General features: G+C 45.7%; 2 protein-coding genes and 1 long non-coding RNA gene across 4 annotated transcripts in view; 2 read left to right on the top strand and 1 right to left on the bottom strand.

The window, feature by feature from the left end:
* rbms2b (RNA binding motif, single stranded interacting protein 2b) overlaps positions 1-7640 on the top strand; it is a 20857-nt gene extending 13217 nt beyond the window's left edge. For both annotated transcript variants that reach the window (XM_062541233.1, XM_062541234.1), the window contains exons 5-14: positions 2212-2369; positions 2854-2933; positions 3072-3181; positions 3592-3638; positions 3740-3833; positions 4825-4875; positions 5258-5368; positions 6156-6236; positions 6335-6422; positions 6843-7640. In XM_062541233.1, coding sequence (XP_062397217.1) covers positions 2212-2369; positions 2854-2933; positions 3072-3181; positions 3592-3638; positions 3740-3833; positions 4825-4875; positions 5258-5368; positions 6156-6236; positions 6335-6415 — 813 coding nt within the window. In that variant the 3' untranslated portion in view covers positions 6416-6422; positions 6843-7640. The remainder of the gene's footprint in view (positions 1-2211; positions 2370-2853; positions 2934-3071; positions 3182-3591; positions 3639-3739; positions 3834-4824; positions 4876-5257; positions 5369-6155; positions 6237-6334; positions 6423-6842) is intronic.
* A 3175-nt stretch (positions 7641-10815) lies between these two features.
* On the top strand, positions 10816-11564 carry LOC134088307 (uncharacterized). The gene is made up of 3 exons (XR_009939945.1): positions 10816-11193; positions 11422-11455; positions 11545-11564. It is a non-coding gene; the product is annotated as an uncharacterized LOC134088307 (long non-coding RNA).
* Positions 11565-14064: 2500 nt separating this feature from the next.
* senp1 (SUMO specific peptidase 1) lies at positions 14065-23409 on the bottom strand. The gene is made up of 18 exons (XM_062541232.1): positions 22796-23409; positions 22115-22170; positions 21841-22031; positions 21645-21723; positions 21186-21381; positions 20922-21066; positions 20499-20617; positions 18313-18584; positions 17898-17961; positions 17703-17741; positions 17480-17564; positions 17240-17383; positions 16725-16856; positions 16002-16205; positions 15144-15223; positions 14959-15043; positions 14759-14854; positions 14065-14644 (listed from the first exon to the last, which is right to left on the bottom strand). Exons 1-18 carry the CDS (start codon positions 22933-22935, stop codon positions 14582-14584), a joined length of 2190 nt encoding a protein of 729 aa, XP_062397216.1. The 5' UTR covers positions 22936-23409; the 3' UTR covers positions 14065-14581.
* Between the last annotated feature and the right edge of the window lie 105 nt (positions 23410-23514).

Raw genomic sequence — 23514 nt, 5'->3', positions numbered from 1 at the left:
GATGAGTTTGTAATACATTTACAGCTTTTTAATCTCATCTGCACACCAAAAGTCATGAATATGCAAAGCAGCAACAGGGCGAATCGCGGGGCTCGCTATCTCTCGGCTATCTCTGCCACCGCTCGCTAATTTGTTTATGCAAGTGACACGCAGAAACGGCTCAAGTGCTCACTCAGACGATAAGCCGGCGAATTGAATCGGTGTGTCTAATAATTGCCGGGCGAGAGGAGGACGAGGCTCCGGCTCTTTAATTCCTATGTAAATCACGGTGTCTCGCAGACTGAGTCCACTGGAAGGTGGCGCTGGTCTCGTCCCAGCCTGTGAAATTGAGGTCATGGAGAAGGGTCCGGAGTGTGGTGTAGGTGTGTGGGGATACTGTGTGTGTGTGTGTGTGTGTGTGTGTGTGTGTGTGTGTGTTTAGGGGGAGGGGGCACCTGAGTATGAGTGAAGGCATGAATGTACCGTCCGTATGCAATTGGTATATTATACTTTCTTGAAGCCATGGGACAAAGCAAGATGCAAAATAGATTTTAAAAATATGTATAAATAGCAAGAAAATATGATTTGATGGAGTTGGCACATATCTGAAGGTGATAAAAACCTGAATTTATAATCATTTTGATGATTTAAATAAATTAGTTGCCATTTCTGCTGTTGATCACCTTTGAAGCATGTTATTACTTAAGATTTGACACATGTTATTACTTAGAGTTAGATACATGTTATTTCTTGAAATTAGATACATGTTATTACTTGAAAGGTTGAAACCTTCTCTGTTGACATTGTGGGGAAAAGTAATTAAATGTCACAAATTTACTTTGAAATGAACTACAAATGCACTTTGCCTGCAGTGATCTGAAATCAGGCACTTTAACTAGTCTAGTTCAATCTCTTGGTGTGTTTGTAACTGTATAATATACGGAACCTCAAGACATAGATCTTTTTTGTTTTGATAGTACTTTGTGTAAAACAACAGGATGTACACATCAGACTGATTAGTTCAAATGTCAGCCGGCATGGTTCAGAATGAAAAAGCCAGGATGTGATTGGGAGTAGGCTGTATGGAAGCTGGGAGTGGTGTGTGTGCCGTTATCATGTTCCTTGGTTTAGGAGTTGTTCCATTCAGCCTCCTCAGTCCTTCGTCCACACACACAGCCTCACACAAAGGCCCTGTCTTCTTCTCCCCGACTCGAGGGGCTTGTGTAATAGTCGCTCCCCTCCACCCCCGGCTCCCACCGCCAGTTTTTCGGGAGAAAGAGGACGGGGCTCCCCTGAGAGAGGGTTCAGGCCGAGTACAGCCAGCCTATCTTCTCCCTCCATCTCCAGCGCATTCCTCCTCCCCGCCCCACCACCTCTCCGTCCGCACTCTCGCCCTCCGCCCTCTCTCTTTTGGCTCAGCTGATCCCCCCCCTTCTCCCCTCTTCCCGCCTCCTTTCCTGAAAACCCAGCTCTTATTTCAGCCCTCCCCCCCTCTTCCTTGTTCTCTCTCTCCCTCCCTCCTTCTCATCCTCCCTCCCCTCTCTCTTGTCCTGTCTGACTCTCTATCACCCCTATTCAGACCGCACGGTTCCCCTTGCCATCTTTGCACCGCTGTTTTGACTGCGGCTCTCCCATAGCTCATATTTTTGTCTGAGGACACCCACTGCTGCGCACTGGCTCCACATTCTATAGTTTGCACAGCTCCATATGGAGATGGCTGTGTGTGTGTGTGTGTGTGTGTGTGTGTGTGTGCGCGCGCTTTTTTCCAGACTGTGGAATGTTCCTCTTTTATGGCTTCCATATCTCCAGACTCGAATAACTCAAGCAGCGTTTTCAGCTCAACACCCGGCGTCTTGTCGCTCGAATTTGTGCTTGCTCGCGTCAAACTGTCGATCTGGGAAAACATCTCACACTCAGGTTTATGGAAGCAGACGTTTGACTTCGAAATGTCTAGAATAAGGGCCATACATCTTCGGGAAAGTACACCCTTCATCCCCCAGAGTGAATAAAAAAGTCCTGTCAGATTTACAAAGTGCCTCGACACACACACACTACAACAAGTCCTCAATGTTCTAATCGTATTTCCAACTCGGTTAGAAATGGTATGCCTCAGTTAGCGTCACGGTGTAAATCTTTCAACAGAGTGCGGCTGTAGTGTCAGACACAGGCTTGCTCTCACCGCACGCCACAGCCCTCTAATGAAGGCATCCAATCTGTCTCTCCGTTCCCCAGCAACAGGAGCAGGACCCCACCAACCTGTACATCTCCAACCTGCCCATGTCCATGGACGAGCAGGAGCTGGAGAGCATGCTCAAGCCCTTCAGCCAGGTCATCTCCACCCGCATCCTCCGCGACGCCAACGGCACCAGCCGCGGCGTAGGCTTTGCCAGGTCAGTTCTACCCCGCTGCTGCTGCTGCAGCCCGGCCCCCTGCTGGCGGACACGACACATGACACCTGCACTGCACGCAGCACAGGACAGATGGACAGTAGGGTCATGACTGCACACACCTGCCTCACACACTGCCCTCAGCCGCACACAGTCTGATCTCGCACATCTCGTCGAAATCAGTGTGGCATACAGAGCTTAGCGATTACAGAGAACTGATCCCCTTCAGTGGCGAACACACTTTATTGAAATGACTTTCCAGGCCTCCTTAGTTACTCTTGAGACTACTTTTTTTTATTTCCATTCTCCTATCGTATTCATTCATTATCAGAGCCACACTGGAAAATTATCAGGCCTCATCAGTGAGGCTTTTTTTTTATTTTTTATTACACAGCATTCTTCATCCCCACAACCTGCTAGAAAAAAAGTGATCAGCCTGCCATTACGGTGCCTCATTTTAATGTGCATTTTACGGTCTGCTTAATAGGATGGAGTCAACAGAGAAATGTGAGACCATCATTCAACATTTTAATGGCAAATATATAAAGACTCCTCCTGGCGTGCCAGGTACATCATATTTTTATTCCTCCTTTTATGCTTTTATGAGATGCCCCCCCGCCCCCTTATTGAGATTCATATCTAAAACTGGCCCTCTGCTTTCTGCCCTCGCCCCCCCCCCCCTGCCCTCTGCCCCCCCCCCCCCAGTGCCCACAGAGCCCCTGCTGTGCAAGTTTGCAGACGGGGGGCAGAAGAAGCGGCAGAGCCAGGGCAGGTACCAGCAGAACGGGCGGCCCTGGACGCGGGAAGGGGAGACGGTGAGTTTGGGCCTCGTCTCGCGCCACAGGCAAAGCTTAACCTGACAGACTGACCCTGCCGAGAGTCCAATATAACCGAGGCTCGCCCCAGAATTACATTGGCCGGGATTCCCAGATTCGTTAAAAAGCTCTTTAAGTTTAAGAACTTCTTAGGAGCGCTCTAAGAGCGTTCTATAGAAGCTTCTGAACGAATCTGGGAAACGCGGCCATTATCAGTCCACTCTAAGACTTTTGCTTATGTGAATGTTTTAGCTTCTGACTACCTGATTGCTGGTGTGTAAGGGGTCGTATGCATAAGCAAGTCATGACTTTTGTTAAAGACCAGATGATGAAAATGCCATGGATCTAAATGAGATGAGAGGTTTTAATGTTCAGAGGACTGTGTAAACGCTATTCTCTTCCTGTCACAGGGAGGAATGACGTTGACCTATGACCCCACCCCAGCCTTACAGAATGGGTACGTGAACGAATGTAGCATTTCACTTTTCCATACGAGAGACATTGTCACCTTGTGATTCATTTTGGAGGGTGATGACGATGACCTTTATTGGGTTTTAGGTTCTACTCATCTCCCTACAGCATGGCCCCCAACCGAATGATTGCACAGATTTCCAATTCACCGTATATGCATTCTCCCGTCTCCACCTATCAGGTGAGTGCAGCAGTCTCGGTAGCTAAAGCCTCCAAAGGCCCTTACTTGTACAGGCACAAGAGGTGGTGTGTAGTCTGTTTAGTATCGCTCTAGCCTGATTGTCATAATGAAATGAAACAATAACTTGTTGCTCTGTAATTATTTCATGCGGTGAATAAGCTTACAGCATTTTAGTCAGTGAAGATTATTACAGTTTTTTCTCAATTGCTAATATGCATTTCTTCATCATCACCACCTTCTTAGCATTAGCAGAAGTCATCACTTGCAAATGTGCTAACACTTACTTACTGACATTTAACATAGCAGTCATAGAAAGACTCCAAACTCTGTTGAATGAACTGTTGGAACAAATGGGATGCATCTATTCACAGCTAATAGATTGCAATTATGAATGTGTAATGTCACTGTGTGAAACTCCTTTGCACAAGTCTTCAATCAATCTTTATCCGCAAGAGATACCACCTCTGTTCTGTGTTGCTATTGCTATCAAAGAGGCCAAAGGCACATTTAGAGGAAGTACTGTATGGCCTAGTTGGTGAAGAAGGCAGTACAAAAGCTGACATGCTTACTCACTGTATGAATTTGTCTAGGTGCTTACATGACACTGACAGTTACATCTTGGGAGGAATGAATATAATTAATGCTGTGATACGCTTGTTTGTCTTTTTAAACATACCGCAACTATGCAAATTATCAAGCGATAACAGCAACAGCACAGACAGCAACAATTAGGGCTGAATTTCCTCATATTGAAAACTGTTTCACATATTTTGTCACTGTCAATGTGCCATTTTGGCTTGAGGCTTCTGTTTAGGCCTTCATTGTTTAGTTGAAAGCATGTTGTAAGAGTTGACAAAGGCATTAAAGCAATTGAGAAAAACTGTATTTCAGTGATGCCCAGATTGTTCAGTTAACTTTGTAGACACCCAAACCTTTTTGTATTCGACACACAGATTGCTTCAGATTGCTTGTCTTTCCTTCTCTGCTGCAGGTACACAGTCCATCCTGGATGCATCCCCAGTCATACCTCATGCAGCCCACAGTAAGCACTCAGCCATCTGCTCCAGAGTCACTGGGGGCCTGTGTGTGTGTGTGTGTGTGTGTGTGTGTGTGTGTGTGTGTGTGTGTGTGTGTGTTGTGGGACACAGAATGTGCAAGGGAAAGACACACTCGGGAGAGAGGGAACATGAGAGTGTGTGTGTGTGTGTGTGGAAGGAATGTTTACATTTTTTCTCGTCATTATCTGTACGTCTGAGTGAGAGTGAGAGGGACAAAGGGAGAGCGAACATGTCTGTAAACGTTTATCTTATCATGATCTATCTGTGTGTGTGTGTGTGTGTGTGTGTGTGTGTGTGTGTGTGTGTGTGTGTGTGTGTGTGTGTGTGTGTGTGTGTGTGTGTGTGTGTGTGTGTGCGCGCGCGCAGGGAACCGTCCTGACGCCCACCATGGAGCACCCCATGTCCATCCAGCCCACCTCCATGATGGGCCCCCTCGCGCAGCAGCTCAGCCACCTATCTCTGGGCAGCGCCGGCACGGTGAGTCCATCCCAGCAGCTCCACAAGGCCCACTCTCAGTCCGGATTATTTGTCTTAATAGTTCTGGTGTTTTCTACTATTCATGGGTTTCATCAGGTCCCTTTCCACAGGTGTATTAATCAAGCACCATGCAGTCTGCATTGATAATCAAGGTGCTTGATTGTATACACCTGTGGAAAGGGACCTGATGAAACCCCTGGATAGGAAGGAACCCCCTCTTCTATAATATAATACTATAATCTATAATAAGTTTGGCTGTACATACTGTATCAGGGATAGCAACTGTTAAATGTCATTTTGTTACAAATTCATTTGATCCTCCGCCTGTAACATGGCGTGGCTCTGTTCTGGGCTGTTCCCCAGCTGAGTAGTCTGGTATAGTGTTGTTCAGGAGAATGGATCAGACTTGTGCTGCTGAGATGAAAGCGGACGCTGTGCGGAGCGTCTCACGGCTCCTTCTAGTGGCCTCTGTTGCGTCCTATCAGCTCAGCGTAGGGCTGGAGTCCCAGGAGGGGCAGGGCAGAAACAGCAGACGCCTCCAGCCTGCTCCAGAGCGGCCTGGCAGCGGCGCGGGCGTCTGGTTCTCATCAGACACACCAGGCATATGTTATGTCTCCAGTCTGAGGCGGAGGTTTTCGTGGTGAGGGAACTAATGAAATCCCATGCGCAGTCGGTCCAGTTTTGTAACCTGTCCCTTCTTGGAACTCTTCCTTCCTCCCCCCTTCTCTCCCTCTCCCCCTCCCCCCCCCCCCCTCTCTCTCTCTTTCTCTCTCTCTCTCTCTTCCAGTATATGCCTGCCAACACGGCTATGCAAGGGACCTACATCCCCCAGTACACTCAAGTGCCTCCCTCCAGCGTCGCAGTAGAGGTGAGAAACGACAGGGAAAAAAAGGGCGCGGAGAGCACCGGGGAGCGTATATACTGTATGCCTATTCCTGGGGTAACGCTTGCCTCTGTCTCCCGCAGGAAAACAACGTTCCACAACAGCAGGTCGCCATAGAGACCCCGACGGAACACACCACCTACTCCTACCAGCACAGCAAATGAGGAGGAGGTGAGTCGGCTCCGCTACGCTGAAGGGGAGAGCCTCGCTGCGCTAATCATAACAATACACTGTAATGCCAGCAGATGTGTGTACATGGGCTCTTTCCATAGTTACCCGGGGAGAGGTGTTGCCTATAGAAGGGAATGCAGGTGTACTTCATGTGTGTGTGTGCGTGTGTGCGTGTGTGTTTGTAGGTCTCCTCTCATAGTACTACTACAGACAATTGCACTCATTGATGCACTTATTACACTCATTGATGCACTTATTGTGGTTTTTAATTTGTTGTTAGAAATGCTCTAAAAAGCTTAAATGTTTTTACCATGTTGTAAGTTGCTATGGTTAAAAAGCGTCAGCCAAATGTAAAGTAATGTAATGTAATAATAATGTAATGTTTGTGTACTTACACGATGTGACCACTGTATTTTCCAGTGTGAATCCTGTGGAGGTCCACTGTGTGCTAGAGAGTGTTGCTCTCTGGGACAAGGACACGGTCTACCTGAAGCTAAGTGCTGAAAGACTCTCAAAACACTACATGGACAAACACGGACATGTTGAAGACAAGGAATGGAACAGATTTTTTTTTTCTAAAAAAAGAAGACAAAAGACAAAAAAAAAACACAACCAAAAAGGAGAGACATTTTTATTCTACCACACATATTTTGGTTCCTTCTGGGCAGCAGGCTAGCCCTGTGTGGAGAACTGCTTGCACAGAGTGCTCAAACTGCTGCATTTAAAGAAGAGACTCTAAAGCTAAAGCAATGAAATGAACGAAACTGGCTAAGAAAACATCAAAAGCAAGCAACACACACACACACATTCACTCACTGTAGTGTAAGACATACATGCATAGACAGAGACTGATGCACACCAAAAGCCCCCCCCCCCCCCCCACACACACACACACAAACAAACAAACAAACAAACAAAGGCTACAAACACAGAGAGATAAACGTTATTTTTCTGCACGTAAAACAACCATTTTTTTTTATTATTCTGGGAGTCCAGAGTTAAATGAGAAAATTGAGGCTACACCATGTGTCGTTTTAGAACTTTAGTATGATTTATTTGTTCTTTTATTTTTGAAGTGTTATTTTGAATTCTTAAGCTGTCCGCTACAGTGAAAATGTTTTTTTGTACAGGTCAAGAGGTCATCCAGCAATCAACATGTCCTTTTTTGCAATGATGTGGCTTTATTTTTAACAAATTAAAAGATTTTATGTGAAACAATTAACAAACTGCTTAAAGCTATTTTGTTCTGATGGCAGTGGGGGTTTCCATTAATGTGCAGTTCTTTTAGAAATGTCACTAATTCATCTTGTAGAATTACACGGCAGTGTAATGTAGGCCATAGGCAAAAAAAAACACATTTTGCAGGTTTCATTCCGTACAACACCTGCTATTACGCAAGGTCAGGTCAGAGAGAAAAGATTCATTTTTAAAATGCTTTTAAATGTCAGTCGACTGAACAAAAGGAAATAGAAAGCCCAGTAGAATTTCTGTGGTAGACTAGAAATGTATTGCCCCGCATATGCTATGATGGTGCTACTTTTTCTGGGGCGAGTCTGCCCCCTGTCTTCGCCTCCATACCCCGTGTCCATGCCAATCCGCTGAACATCACTCCCATGCAAAGTAGCTTTAAGCAGTTTTGATGGATGGCTTAGGAATAAACTGTCCAATACTTCACCTCTCAGTCTTTTGTCAATGTCCAGTCGCCCCGGTCACTTCTGAGCCCATGCAGCTGCCACAGATAAGACCGTGAGTAAGAGAGGATGTCCTACCAGTGGGCTGCTCTGGCTCTACCCAAGGTGCTGGTCCTCTCCAAACACCATCCACTCATCCATGCATTCTGTTATCTGATGACGTTAAAGTTCACCCTGTTCTTTGCTGTTCAACAGTGTTCAGTCCATTCAAAGTTTTTTGTTGAATTTTCACTTCAACCAATAGCTACTGTATTGCCTGTGTGTTGTGTTTTAGTAGCATACAAACTCCCTAACAATGATACATTTTACATAACCTAAAGCTTAATTTGACCTCAGAGCTGGAGGGCTCACAAATGTTGCGGAACTGTCTTTTAAAAGAAAATCATCCACAGCCACACACTCGGCTGGTAAAACTGTGATCTTAAATACAGCTTTGACCTTACTAAGAGTTCTGTGTTAAGTAAGGTCAAAGCCCTCCAGATGTCTCATTCAATTAATTAAGGGAGTCATGGCTCTCTATTGGGATGTAAATGTTTAAGGGAATCAGAGAAAGGATGTACAATCATATCGATTGCTTTTCAAATTCCATAAGTTAGAAGTGACCTGTCATGGGGTAAACTTGTGGACGTTGCAGCAGCATTCTCGATAATAATTTCAAGTAATGTCGACTAATGTCAATTAATGTATGAAATGTGGTCAAGTGTCACAATTTCCATGTAGATAACAGATAATGTACTTATGAATATGACCAGCCAACAGCTGGGTATGGTCATAGAAAAGAAAGTAAGCAAATAGGCTTCTAAAAGCAAGAATACTGTACTATACATCACACCCGACAATCACATTGCTTTCGCACGCAGCCATTCTCAGTCAGTATGCATCCAATATCTTTTCACTGTCTGCAGACATGCTCCACCTCAAATAACCAAAACCTTTGAAACATGTAGGTCTTCGTTGTTGATCATAATTATCAACAGGCGTTGATTTGACGGCTCTGGTCCTGATGTGGATGACAAAAACACTTTTAACAAGGATAAAAGCCAAGGACAGTGTCTTTGTAAATCATTCCATTAAAAATACCGTAGGGCTAGCTTCTGCGAAACCCTTTAGCCAAGAAAACATACTAATACTGATGTGCTGTAAGAAAACACATAAGGGACAGCTTAATTTTTTTTTTTTAAATTGTAGGCCTACACATGTTTACATGTAATTTCTGCGAGTCACTGGTGTTACTTTAGGTCTTCATCAATGGTAAATTGGCACTGGTGTTATCAAAAAGTGAGAGTTAAGAAGGTCAGTGACATCGACTAAAGGCTTCAATACAAAATCATGATGCTAAAATTTCTGATAAATGAAAGGAGCCTGTGGATTTGACACGAGCCATTCCATCATTGACCTTCAGGTATTAGGAAGTCCAGTGATATAGTTCACACAGGTCGTTATATATATTTGCTTGCATGTGCGGCTGTGGTCCACTTTAAAGAAAATACCACCTGCCCCAGGAGTCTGCCCAACACCGTGAAGATGGTTCGGCCTCAGGCCGCACAAGAGTTCTGTCTGGCGCAGGTGATCCCCACCAGGAAAACGGAGCTTCCAACTCCTGGTGGAATTCTTTTCTTTGCAGTGGGTGGAGCACGGTCCGTGATGCAGGTGGCTGTTTTTCTCGCGAGGCCCTTCCCCATTCAGCATGTCCTCCGCCTCGATCTGTAGGGTGGGCTGGACATGCGCGCGCACGCACACACACACACACACACACATACACAGTATGAGGCAGCTAGCGCACTGCAGACCAGGAGAGGTGCACTGAGGCTGGAGGGCCCCACTGAGGGCTGCGTGTGTGTATGGGCGCAGCTGCAACCTCATCAGTGATCGAAACGCCCCTCTCCTCATGGAGCGTTTGACTGAGGAGGCGACCATCATGGCCGACAGCATATTCACCGCAGTTGTGTCCATGGCACCATCTGATAAGAGGATAGTGAGAGTTCAGACTTGTCCCATTCTGTGCCACTGGCTGGCTTGGGCAAAGTCTTTGTGGGAGTCCAGCAGGGGCCACATAACACTTCCCCCAGGGCCCTTAGCTGCCGAGTTTATCAAATGCTCCTGGACACCTTTTCGGGGAGAATATCATCTATCCCTGACTGCCAGACCAAACCCATTCTAGAGCCACCAACGCCTGCATAAAGTGTTCTTCTCCTCTGTGCTCTCCATATTCATGGAGAGGGCAGTTAAGAGCTCTTTGGAGCTATTCTTGGGTGTCCCTGAAACACCGTGCCAGACAGGGGAACTTCATGAGGCGTATTGGTGTATTGGAGATGGACGCCTGTCCTCTGCCAGTGGTAGCCTACTCTGAACGACCCCTCATCATGTCCTGTGTCCAGCCGGCCGTGCCATGAATCGGAAGCTCCAGAGGCCTTCCAGAACAGTGGAGATGGACGGACAACGGACATCATTTGCCAAGTGGTGCTCTGGACGACTCCTCTTTACGGTCTGTGTCCAGCCTGCTGGGCCGTCATGAGCTGGAAGCCCTGGAGGGCCGAGGCCTTAACCGATGTGGTGGTCAGTCAGGCCAGGGATGAACTCAGATGCCGTAAGCGTCGTCCGAAGGGTAATTGAACCAGTCACACCTCACATAGCTTATTATTCCATATTTTAATATTCACTGAACTTGAAAACAGCCAATTGTCAAAGCACAGTGTGTTCATATTGTTGTATTTTGTTCACAGGCACAGCTTCTGTGTCTAAGAGGACCAAATCTGGGTTCAAATCTGTGGTAAGCAATACCCCTGAAGCTGGGAAAGAGGAGCTGCCCACAGACCCTCAGGTCTCCTCTCCGCATGCGAACTCTGGGATACCAAGTATGTGTGGCTATAATATAACTCAGGCTCTCAGGATACCATGAGTGATGTGGGGAAGAGCTCCTCTTCCATTCCATCCATCCCTGTTGGTTCTGAAGAGCAGATAGGGATACATGTCTGTGACGCAGGCTCAGATGTGGGGGAAATGCAGGAAGATGAGGAGACACTCTCCTCGCCTAAAGTAGCCTACACAGGACCAAGCGTTTCAGGCTTTTCTCATCCAAGGTAATTGGCTATAGCTATCCCTTATTTAGAGGCAGATGCAACAGATTACAGGATTATTTATCAATTTGAGTACATTCAGTCAATATGTTTTGTTTTACATCTGCATTTTATGTCTGCATAGGCTTGGTTTGGTTTTCAACTTAGGCCTCCAAACAGTCTTCAAAGTGTTTGGAAATATTAAAAAAGAAGCTTCTAACATTTTTTCCATTAAATTCTTGTTTTCCACAGCGCCACAATAAAGTGGTCCCAGCCTGTCTCCCCAGTAAGTGTCATTGTATGATTTTATTCTTAATCAATGACTGAAGACAACGTGGATCTGAACTGATCGTGTACTTTGGCCATTCTCTACAGGTTCTTTACAGAAGACCAAGAGCCCATCTTTCTTCTCCCGCATGACTACAGCTCTGTCTAAGGCCTTCCGCTTTAAGAGGAGATTGAGCTCAGTAGGACATGGACAAAACCTCAGTGTGGAATTGGACCATCCTTTCGCTAATAGTGTTTCCCAAAGTGAGAAACGCTGCCCACTGGTGGGACATCCAGGTGCTGCAGGTGGGCCGAGAGAAACCGCTGCCCTTATCGTCCGAGATAAATGAATAAATGAATTGGTAAACCTTTATACTTTGTTGTGTTGATGATTCTGACAAATATCAGTGGATATATGCATAGAGCCGTTTCAGTCCCTCATAAAAAGACAAGCGCTTAGTGACAGATGGTGCTCCAGGTGGAATAGACACAGCTGTTAGGACACCGAGCAGGCCGAGTTACGGCAAAGTAATCACCAAAATGACTCAAGTTAACATAACCCATGTGCACACAGGTAATGTTAAACTAAAAGAAAGAAACAGGAAACATAAAACAGAAACAATAAAGGGCATACCACACACCACTGCCCGCCACTGCAGGCCCTGTTGCTAGAGGATGGGACACCATAGGCCTCTGTGCTGTTGGTGGAGGATGGGACACCATAGGCCTCTGTGCTACTGCTAGAGGGGACACCATAGGCCTCTGTGCTACTGCTAGAGGGGACACCATAGGCCTCTGTGCTACTGCTAGAGGGGACACCATAGGCCTCTGTGCTACTAGAGGAGGGGACACCATAGGCCTCTGTGCTGCTGCTAGAGGATGGGGACACCATAGGCCTCTGTGCTGTTGGTGTATGGGCCTCTACTGGTATCTCCCACGGCTGATGGAAGATGACCACGGCCAGATTATACACTCGTGACAATTGCCACAGCAGGCCTCAAGGGCGTCTAGGCATGCTCTTCAGTGCCTCACCATAGACAGGGCTCAATCGGAGGGGTGGGATAAACGGTTGTCTCTCAAATTCCCTCTCCATGCAATAGGATAGTAGTCTGGCTAGCGCCACCACTTCTCAATGAGACGTGGTCGGGGAACCAAATGTTCATTTTCTCGTATTTGAAAAAATGCCTAGATCTGTTCATTGGGCGCCACGGATGTCTATCAAATGCATCTGTGCATACCTCATCGTCTTGCTTTCCCCCGTTCTATGATTGGTCCCCTATCTACGGTGGCCGAGGAGGGTCACAACAAAAACTAGAAAACGTAATTTCGAGGAAATTACCAGTGCATGCAAAAGCAAGACATAAGATAAAATGTGAAACAAACTTAAATGTACAAACCAAACCAATACGTGATTGGACTTTTACTCTCTGAAGCTTGACTTTTCCACCTCTGAGTGTGAGTGCGTGTGAGTGTGCGTGCGTGTGTGTGTGTGTGTGTGAGTGGATGTAAGTGGATGTAAGGAGCATGGCTTTCTATGATGCAGTGAAATGGGGGAGTTAGGTTAGAATGTTGTGGAGTGCATGGAGAAGTGTGGTATATGAAGTGCTGCAGTCAGGTGTGTGTGTGTATGAGTGAATGGGTAGACAGAGAGAGCTGATAATGCAGGTTTAATTTAACTGGCTGTCAATTAAACTTGATAGGGCCTTGAGCACCTGGCTCTTGACACAGGTGCAAATCAGCTTAATCAGCAGTGCAGTGCGATAGACCTCTGAAGTTCGCCTACAAAAAAGCTTGCCATATATGGGCAGTTGGCTTCAATTAACTCCCGGATCTCCTTATATGGGCAAGGATAGCAGCTTCAGAGGTCTATGAAAAGTCAATGGGGAAACATATTTTGCTAATATCTCAAAAAGTATCAAGTTTACAGAACTGAAATATACATAGACTTAGTCTTATTTTCAAGACCTACGTAACAAAGTTTGAACCAAGTTTCTACGTTAAACGGTTGAAGCTAATTAGGACCTGGTTAGGAGAATAAGAAGAAGAAGAAGAAGAAGATGCCCAGGAAGAACAGAACAGTGCATTTGCATGCACTGTAATTAGGGCGGTAGTTTACAGGCTGCCTTAGCAGCGTGAATCAAATTGCACGCAAGGTTGGCCCCAGCCGTGGCGCAACTGGCTGGGGCACCTGCAGCGCACGCCGGCGGGTGGGGAAATCATGCTTAACGGTCACAACTTCTCAGTCGTCATTATGTCAAGCCCGCCCACCGACTCTACACTCTATACCCAATGTGATTGGGCCGATAGATGTTTAATTTTTCCAACTTCCAAGCCAACAGAGAGTTGCTCGATTACCCTGGCAGTAAATCAAATTTGACCGGTTAGGGTGACTGCTCCCTCCCTTTATTATATGCCTGGACAGGTGTACTGCACCATAATATTATGCTGATCCATTTCAGCACATTACAGGGTTTTTGCACACTCTCCAAAAGAGTTTTGTGGAAGATGGCAAGACATTACTCAGGGGTTTGTCTGTTGGGGCCCCAGAAACATTGATTCTCATTTTGTGATTACATTTGCAGCTTCTGGCTTGGAGCTCAACTTTATTTTTTAATCAAAGAGATTATATTTTCACATTTCGCTTTTTTATTCCAATTGTTCATTTTCAACAAGAGAAACATACAATAATGCGAAAGAAAATACGAAAATACATGAAAATAACGTGACAAACTGTCACGATTTACTCCTGGAATTCTGGCTGGTAAGATACAAAGTATGTTTTCCCTGTATCAGATGAGGATTATGTACAGGAGAGGCCAAGTCAACAGCTTTTGGCCCTTGGCCAATTTCTTAAAAGCTGCCATCCCATTTCTATATTAGGAGACGGCGTACAAAAAGTGAGCACGAGACATGACGTGTGAATAAACGCTTGCCATCGAGGGATAAAATGTTCAAATGTCCGATCTGCGTCCCTGGTTGTGGTGTGCTGAAGCTAGCACAAAGCTTTAGCTGGGTCCATGCGGATCCGTCCATGGGGGGCAGGGATGGGTGCTGGTCATACTGTGTTGTGTGTCTCTGGCCAAACTGAAGCCTGCAGTTGAGGCGTACAGAGTACAGGTGCCACCAATTCACCTAGTGTCAGTTTTCATAATAGTTTCCTGTTCAAAATCTCCCACACCATTCTTTTCCTGAAGTAGGGCATGTGTTTCTGTGGGGCAGGGAGCAACAACAGAAGAGGCGTGTTAGTTCATCGTATAAGGACAGAATTCTAACTCTTAGTGAATGACTTGGGCTGTGATTCAGCTCCTCGGTGCATGCTTACCTGTGTAAAGGTGATGGGTCTGTCTTTGGTGATGTACTCCGCATATTTACATGTGAACATCCCGCAGTCACTCCCATTCATTTGCTGAGGAATCTCCTGCAAAACCAAACCTTAGATCAGCCACAGACAGGACCAACTCTGCAACATAAAACAACCCTGTTTACGAGGAACGATGTGCTTTCTCCGGGTGCAACGCTCACATTTGGTTTTCTACTGTGCAGGGTCCAGTCTGAAGAGTCCAACTGTCTCCCCCTTTTGTCTTCACTCTCCTGCTTCAGGTATTTCCTATGGAGGACGGATAGCATGATCATCAGTCTTTTGCGTAACACATTCAAATGGTTAAAGGCTACAAGTCACAGCTGTCAAGGGTGAGAGAAAAACTTACAGCAATACTCTGCATGCTTCGTCATCATTTCCACCCATGGAATCAAAATACAAGACACATTTTTTCCGGAAATCTACAACCTGTGGAAGCACACAAAGTGAAAAATAAGCTTTGCAAACAGATCAGAGCTCATGGTGTACTAAACGTTTCTGACATCATAATGCTCTGCTCTACTGACTTCATTTTAAACTCAGTAAAAATACAGTTGCGAGGCTAGAATGCCATTCAGTACATCAAAACCATAGTTAATGTCAATACAAGACTACAGTAATGATTGCAATAATCTGATCAGTAAATAATATTAATAAATAGAACTGAGATAATTCACAGAACAAAATCAAACACCTCAACAGATCAATCCAATTGCTGAAATCAACTCTGCGCCAAAGTGTGACCCAATGCCCTGCCTGCACCAATCAATCACAGCTGCAGGAGTTTGACTGCTGTATAGACCTCTGAAGTTCGCCTACAAAAAAGCTACCATCTTTGCCCAAATAAGGAGATCCAGTATCTTGAGATTTTTTCTATGGGAAAATATCATGAGGATTTTCAATTATCGCACCTGTTAAACTGATGATGATGCAGACGTTTTTCGCTACACAGTTTTGTCCACTGCCGTGGATATTGTGATCTTCGGTAGGTGAAGATGGCACACTTTGATCTTTGCTACCCCAGAGCTAACTTACAATGCAACTTACCATAGGCAGTTAGCTTCAATTAACTCCCGGATCTCCTTATATGGGCAAAGATGGCAGCTTTGGATTATTTTTGTAGGCGAACTTCAGAGGTCTATTCCCAAAGCCAGACAACAGAGGTTCATGACCTGGCATCTGGGCTCGGAGAAGAGACGGTACTCACTGAGAGGCACCAGTGCACCCCAAGGTGGACGGGCACCAGCAGGATGTCGTGGGAGAACAGGTCCACCTTCTTGGTCCAGCGGCGGACGGCCGAGAAGCCGGCGCTGCGCAGCTTGGGGAAGAAGAAGGTGTTGAAGGTGTAAACGGTGGGCAGGTCCGGCCGCTTGCTGCGCTCCACCAGCAGGTTCATGTAGAAGTTGATCACCTGAAGGTGAGGTAAAAAAGTTAAAAAAAAAATGTAGTTAGTATACTGTACAGTCACAATCACCGAGGACTGAACAACCCGGTGGCACCAGCCGTGATGTAATGTATTTAAATTTAGTTTAAAATGAAATGAACATTTATGGCATTGAATCTATACAACTTCAACATTCCAAGTAGTACAAAAAACTCTAAGTGAAAGTATTTGAGATAGACTGCGGACATCTTCAAAAGACACAGAAAAACTACAGATTGCTGATTAAGGCTGATTGCTGATTTAAGGACATTCAAGAGCACTGGAAACACGTCAGGGAAATCAAAACTGTGTATTCTACTCAAGACTGTGCCGTTTATTCTGCAATAAATACACGCTAACAGGGTATACGTTTTAAGGTGATGGCACGGTGCAACTTTTCACTCCTGAATTTTAGACCACATGTTCCAGTCGTGTGTGATTTCCTAGTGAAGGCAGGCCAGTGGCTACTGGCTGTGTGAGGCAGGAGTGGAGGAGGGATCCTCTGACCTCATCGTTGAGCCAGTTGAGATGGCTGAGCGTCTGCAGGTCTTTACGCGTGATGGTGAGACGGAAGCCTTCGCTCAGAATCTCGTCCTGATTTCCCCCTCGCAGAGCTCTATTCACCTCTCCCTCCATCACCTATCAAAGACAAACACAGACACACACACATACACACACAAGAAATTACAATGAGACAGAACAATTACTGAGTCCATGATCAACAGATTAACCAACAACAAAAAAAAACCCTGTTATGTACACAATCAGTGAATCAAACAACCAAGCAATCAAATTGTGTCAGACTATGTCGATGACGCAATTGAAATGCTCCAAAAAAATAGCACTAGAAGACTGGTATCATTTTTCCCCAGACGTGCACAGCGCACTCAAGTCTGTTGAAGGCAACTCCATGCATTATAGCATAAGCTATTGTTGCAGCAAATGCTCTGCCAACAGAACGCTTTAAGCCTACCCTACACTGACAAGATTTGGAAAGATTCTTGAAAGACACACAGACACACCTGAGTAAACTCGGGGAACTCGGGCTCCTCCACTGCCGGCGTGGGCTCTGGGGCGACTGGGGCGAGCGGCACCTCCTTCTCCAGGGGAACGCGGACCTGCAGCTCCACCGAGCTCACGCCCATCTGGCCCTCCTCCGTCAGACGCTGAGGCGCACGGACGAGCAGACGCGTTAAATCAAATCAGAGGACAGGAAGTGGGGAGAGACTGGTGTGTTTCGGGGAAGAGGGAAAGCAGCTCACCTGTTGCAACAGCTGGGAGGCGAGAGCTTCCTGCTCTTCAATCAACCTCCGTCTCTCCCGGGCCCGAGAATCGTACAGACTAGTCCTGCAAGGCACAGTCAAGCTTTTAGCAAAGGCACTGCAAGCACCAATCCTTAACATCTCTGCTTGGATAAAACAGCGCAAGGATTTCCAATAGAGACACACACACACAAAAAAAAACTCTGTGAGAGGATAAACTTACAGTTCTTTGATCCAAAGTTCTGCCTGGAAACAGGGTACACTGCAAAGAAGGGGGCACAGTGGTTAGGACTGAGTCATGAGCAAGAGAGAGAGAGAGAGAGAGAGAGAGAAAAAGAAAGAAAGAAAGAAAGAAAGAAAGAGAGAGAGAGAGAGAGAGAGAGAGAAAGAGAGAAAGGTTGCCATGAGCTCTGCTCACCTGGAGCTGTCTGGCCTCTTGCCCTGCTGCTCCTTCACAAAAATCACAGAGTCTCCATCATGAGCTGCGCAGGAGCAGTAGAGGAAAAGCATCAGCCATATGTCGGAGTGAGAGGAGCACAATGAAATGACCTGAGGCACCCCACAGGCCCTGTAACAGGTCAACAGTCTTTACCACACAAATGTGACATACTGGAAAGAAATGGAAAGCCTTCCTGTGAGCTTTTGCGATAGACACTTTGGTTTGGTTAGATTTCTTTCACTTTCTGCTTCACAGGCAGTTTACAAAGGCTCAGAACTGATCACTACAACCTCCAAAAGCAAGACCTGACAGCACATGGATAGCAGCTTCCGTCAGGGTGAGCACCGTGAGAACCTCTGACTAGCTGTGCTGTGCTGTGCGGTGCGGTGCTGACCTGATGACTGCGTGTCCTGAGAAGAGGTGTCCTGCAGCGCGGCGGGCGAGGGGGCAGACGCCGGCAGGGCCGCCACGGGGCTCTTGATGGCGGGCGGCAGGTCTGGCTCCGGCGACCAGGCCTTGCCGTCGGCCGCTCTGGGGCTGGACGCCTGGCTGGAGGCGGGGCGTGGGCTGGGAGGGGCGCTGACGCTGTACGTCTCCAGGGACTCCGAGCCTGCCGACGACGAACACTGCAGCAGCCGCCGCCGGCTGGACGACAGGAAGCTGGTGCTGGGGACAGGTGGGGGAAATTATTCACTATACACGTGCCATGTGCAAAAACATGGTAGATGAAATGAAAAGCTTTTGGAAATTTCAGGTGGAAAATATACCAACCAAACAACTAAACACAAAAAATATCAATATAAATATATATTACCAGGGTTTCCCGCAGCGCTTTCCTGCTAAGGCGGCCGCCTTAACAACAGAGGGCTGCCGCCTTAACTAGCGTCTTCAATAAATAAATAAATAAATAAATAAATAAATAAATATATTATGTATAGTGATATTCGCCGTATTACTCTGTCATGTTTTCTCCATGTCATTCCAAACCGTAGCCGCTAGTCTCCCCTCTCTGTAGAACGCATACAAAAAGAAACTTTTTCAAATCGAGTTGGCCTATGCGCACAGGCGACGCGTTCATTCAGCATGAGTATTTGATATCAGGTCAAGTGCCACTGCCACGCATATCTCAGAGTGACTGCGAACACAAATAGCCTAAACGTAGCTAGATTTGACGACTCTCACAGGAATGGTTCTCCGTTGAATCTACCAAATGTGTGGGATGAGCGGCATAACACTTTTGAGTTCCACTCGTCTACTATGAATGCATAGCCCACTGCATCTTGTAATTTGTTGTGACAAACACTTGTGCCATCTAGCCTACAGCTAACAACAACTTGTGACGGCTATTCATTCACGTGTTGTAAAACTGAAATTGTCTGAGGTTTACACAGGCTAGTTTAAACTTTAAACTGTAGCCTCTTGTCTCCCATGCCAGTTTCATTCATCCCGACCGGGCGAGACGCACGTTTCCGTTTTGTAGAAATAATTCCTGAATGTTTTTGTTCAGAGCTGAACATGCAACTGTATTTGACAGATGACAGATTTGGTTGCTAGTGACAAAATATTAGCGTTCAATGCGGTACAATCTCGCTAATTATGTTTTAAAAAGCATTAAAAACGTTCCGGCTCTCTTAGGCTACTATATGAGCAACAGGCACGCACAATATACAGCTTCAATCAAAGAATTGCAGCTTTAGGCTACTAAATCACAATTCACTAACTTTACCATACAGTCGCAATGTTACATATTCATACAGTTTCATCTTTATTTCATGATATATTCTAAAATATCCACCATTACAAATATTCTTGGTTTTAATAGAATATTATAATATTGACTGGCTTTAAAATATATCCTATGGTGCTATGCTGAGCAGTGCAAAGGTTTTGAAAGATACAAAAGTCCCTGCATTGGAGTTGTAAACTTACACTTTTAAGGTATAATATTGTCTAAATGATGTTTAATTGGTTGCTGATTCAATTAAATCTGATACAATGAATGTGAAATCCAGGTATATTGCTGTCATTAGTGTCAAAATTCAACATTTTCAACATTAATGAAATGCTGACAGCCTACTAATGTTTTACTTCAGCTGACCTCCTTGTCTAAAGTAAATCAGAAAAGAAGTTATTTAGACAAGTGTGTGCTAGACTGCTCCTGTAGCCAACAATCCCCTCTCTACCCTTTGGGAATTGAACTGTTATATGATCCTTGGTGATGTAAATGATGAAAACCCCTTTCTTTGGTTGGTCTTGATGCGGCCTTGACTCCTTTAAGACTCGGTCTCGACTCAGACTTGCTTCCTAAAAGACTCGGTCGTTGTCACTCGGTCTCGGCTGCAGTTCAACCAACGGTCTCGACCCCCCCCCCCCCCCCCCCCATCATAGGGCAGTGGCGGCGATGCGGCGGGGACGCTACGGCGACGCCCCCTTCCCCTGGACAGACACCACCTTAACTAACAAATTTTCTGGGGGAAACCCTGATTACTGCATATTAAATTTAGAATGAACTGTGCAGATGAAATCCACAAATCGAAACCATGGCACCGAGATCAGGGATAGAAAATCAAGTTCACTCACAAGTCCCGGTGAGAGCGAAGACCACCGTGTGAACTGCCGTTCTGAAAGAGCGACGACTGTCCACCAGACACCATTACCAGAAGCTGTCTGTACACCTCCTTCTCCTCTTCGCGAACTGACTGCAAACACACAGACGGTACCATGCACAGGCACATCAGTTTATTCATTTCTAGACTTAAGAAATTTCCACCAGACCAAAACACAGGATCTTCTAGAACACAGCAATTAAAATGCTGTAGGTTACTAATACATATCTGCTTTTACTTTCAGTTCTTAAATAGTAATTTTATGGTGCTTAAAAGAGTACTTCTACTCAAGTCACTTTTTTGATAGTAGAAGTACTTTTACTTCTACTCTAAGTCTGGATCTCTAGTACTTTATACACGTATGGCTGTATCTGAGAGCCATGTGGTGACCTCTGACCTCTTGGGCTGTGCAGCGTGGGCGTTCTCTGACATTCCGGCGAGGGCTGCCATAAGAGGGACTCCCTGTGTGGCTGGGGAAGGTCTTTTCATACATGCTGGTGTAGGAGGCGTTTCCTCTGCTGGATGCCGGGCTGCTGGACACGCTGCAGACGCACAAGAAATAAATAAAAAAAAGTATGTTTAAAAACTGCCTGTCAGGTTACTCGGAGTGCAATCACAGACACAGAAAAGTGTCCAGAGGTGCATGTGTTCACCCACACACCTGGGTGATCTGTGCAGCCGCAGGTTGAGGGGTCTGCCCAGGCGAGGGGAGGGGCATGGCTTGGGAATGCTGGTGGGGGGCGGTAAACAGAGGGAGTGCCCGTTGGTTTTGGGTGACTCTCGGGTGGGTAGAGCCATGCAGGCCTGTCGCCTGCACACTTTAGAGATGCTGACAGACTTCTCCGTCCTTAAAAAATCTAAATGTTAAAAGCAAGAAAGGAAAGGCATTAGAAAGCAGTGTATGTAATAAGACATGAACAAACTTCTGGTATCACGAAAAGTAATAAATTCAATGTGAAACTGACAACCAATCTTTTGAAAATGTATTCCTTAAAAGAAAATACAGACATGTCCAAAAAGGACAAACATCAACATAATTTGCCGCCTACACTAAAACTCTGCAAGAACGGAACACTAATGTAAGATCTAAATCATTTTGCATTTAACCACATGTTCTAACCTGATTTTGAGGTGACCTTCCATTCCATCGAAGTGGAAGGAGCAGCAAAGGTTTCCCCGGCGGGACATGGACTACTTTCCTAAAAAATAAACACATAATAAATATACATTCACAGCAACAAACCACACCTTTGATCTGTACCAAGACCAAGGTTCCTCTCAACCATCAGCAACAATAACAAGTATCTCACGCTAACCTGGCTTTCAGGAGGAGAGGCAGGGGCTGTGGGCTCAGCAGGATGGATGATGGGCATCGGAGGTGGCCCTGGGGATGCTGGCAACATATTCCTCAGTGTTGGGCTCACACTGTTTCGTACCCACGATGCCACACTGGAGCCATGGGTCTTCACCCCTTCTGCAGCACTCTTGACAGAGTCAACTAGGTCTCCTGCACATAGATTCTTGGTTAGAAACTCAGGCTGACTTTTGTCCAACATCTCACTTTTAACGGGGACAGCTACAACCACTTACCCATACGGAACTTCTTAACAGCCCTGTCTTCCTCATCTGCCACTCCATCCTCCATGCTGTCCAGAAAACATACAATCACTTCACTGATAAGATGGAGGAACTTTATAGGGTTTATACACTTGCAGCATCAAAGCGTTTGACATTCAGAGAATAACACTTGGGTTCTACAGTGCACAATGTCCTATAAGTGTTGGATGGTCATGGTATGTTATGCTGACGAGCTCAGCAAACGTAGTTGACTGTTGCCATCAGGTATCAAAGACCACTCAAACTGTAAAGTGTCAACTTTAAACTTTGTACAGATAAGCCGGCAAATTAAAGACTACATGCATTAACGTTATATAACATAACCTCTCCGAATCCCTCTGCTTGGCATGGTTAAAAATGGAATAAGGCAGGTCGTCTTACAAAAACATCTTACAACTTCAAGTTACAAACCCATGTTGCAATGTTGGGTTTTAATTGGGTGTCCAGGGCCAAATATAGTTTTCGCGCTTCCTTCCATAATTGTTGGTAAACACCCAGTTCAGCAGTAGTAGCCTATAAGGACTAACAGTATGGGATATATTCTCACATAAAGTCGCGTGTAACATCTATCCTAACTAGCCAAGTACATTTACAAGAACAAGAAAGGATATTAAAATCGGAAACTAGCAAGCTAACCCACAAAAGATTACTTACCAGTCATTTGTCCTTTTTCTCCTGAGGGGACCGTCTTCAGAAACTCCAGCGGTGCCGGGTAACGGTAGATCATTGGCAGGCGCTCCGTTACGGAGACTAGCTATTCCTGTTCCAACCCATTCGTAGAATTTATTGAACATGTTGAAGTATAGTAGAGTTGTGGCGAGAAATAACTTAGAGGCGCTTCAAATTAGCCTGCCAAGGCACCAGCAAACTCACGATAGCGGTTTCCGTCATTCGCACGCTACTGCAAGCAGCCACTAGCTTTAACTGCTAACTAGCTTTGTTGGTTTTATCTTTATCGTCGGAAAGAACCTCTTTAGTTAGCCAGCATGCTATGCTAGCAGCTAGTAGAACTAGCTGGCTAGTTAGCTAGCTAGCTAAGAAGGCTAACAGAGTGAGTGTCGCCCACGTTAGCGCCGTCGACGCGCCAATGTTTATAAAACACTCTTTTACGCAACTAAATACTACCCCCAACCATGATACAATGACTTCTAAAGTCAAGAGGCGCTATTCTGAATGAGTAAATGTTGCAAATAAACTTGCTAAGACGATAACCTCTCCCGCTTCTTCCTCATTTAAAACCACAACATGGCCGACATTCACATCTATCCTACAAACATTTTCATTGGTTGACTGAGAAGCAAGTACTACAAGAGTTACAATTATTTTCAACGGTGAATGGCTGGATCGATATCTTACGCATCCTTGACGTCATT

Source organism: Sardina pilchardus, chromosome 7 (genome assembly GCF_963854185.1).
Source record: "Sardina pilchardus chromosome 7, fSarPil1.1, whole genome shotgun sequence".
Lineage (NCBI taxonomy): Eukaryota > Metazoa > Chordata > Actinopteri > Clupeiformes > Clupeidae > Sardina > Sardina pilchardus.
Note: the sequence above shows the minus strand (reverse complement) of the source record. Positions and strands in the feature narration are given on the sequence as shown.

What these genes read in the sequence shown, in the direction of transcription:
- senp1 (XM_062541232.1), bottom strand. Translation starts at nt 22,935, where the DNA reads ATGTTCAATAAATTCTACGAATGGGTTGGAACAGGAATAGCTAGTCTC. An exon ending in TCAGGACACGCAGTCATCAG is followed by an intron (nt 17,962 to 18,312) that starts GTCAGCACCGCA and finishes GCTCCTGCGCAG; the next exon opens with CTCATGATGGAGACTCTGTG. An exon ending in TCAACTGGCTCAACGATGAG is followed by an intron (nt 16,206 to 16,724) that starts GTCAGAGGATCC and finishes CCTCACCTTCAG; the next exon opens with GTGATCAACTTCTACATGAA.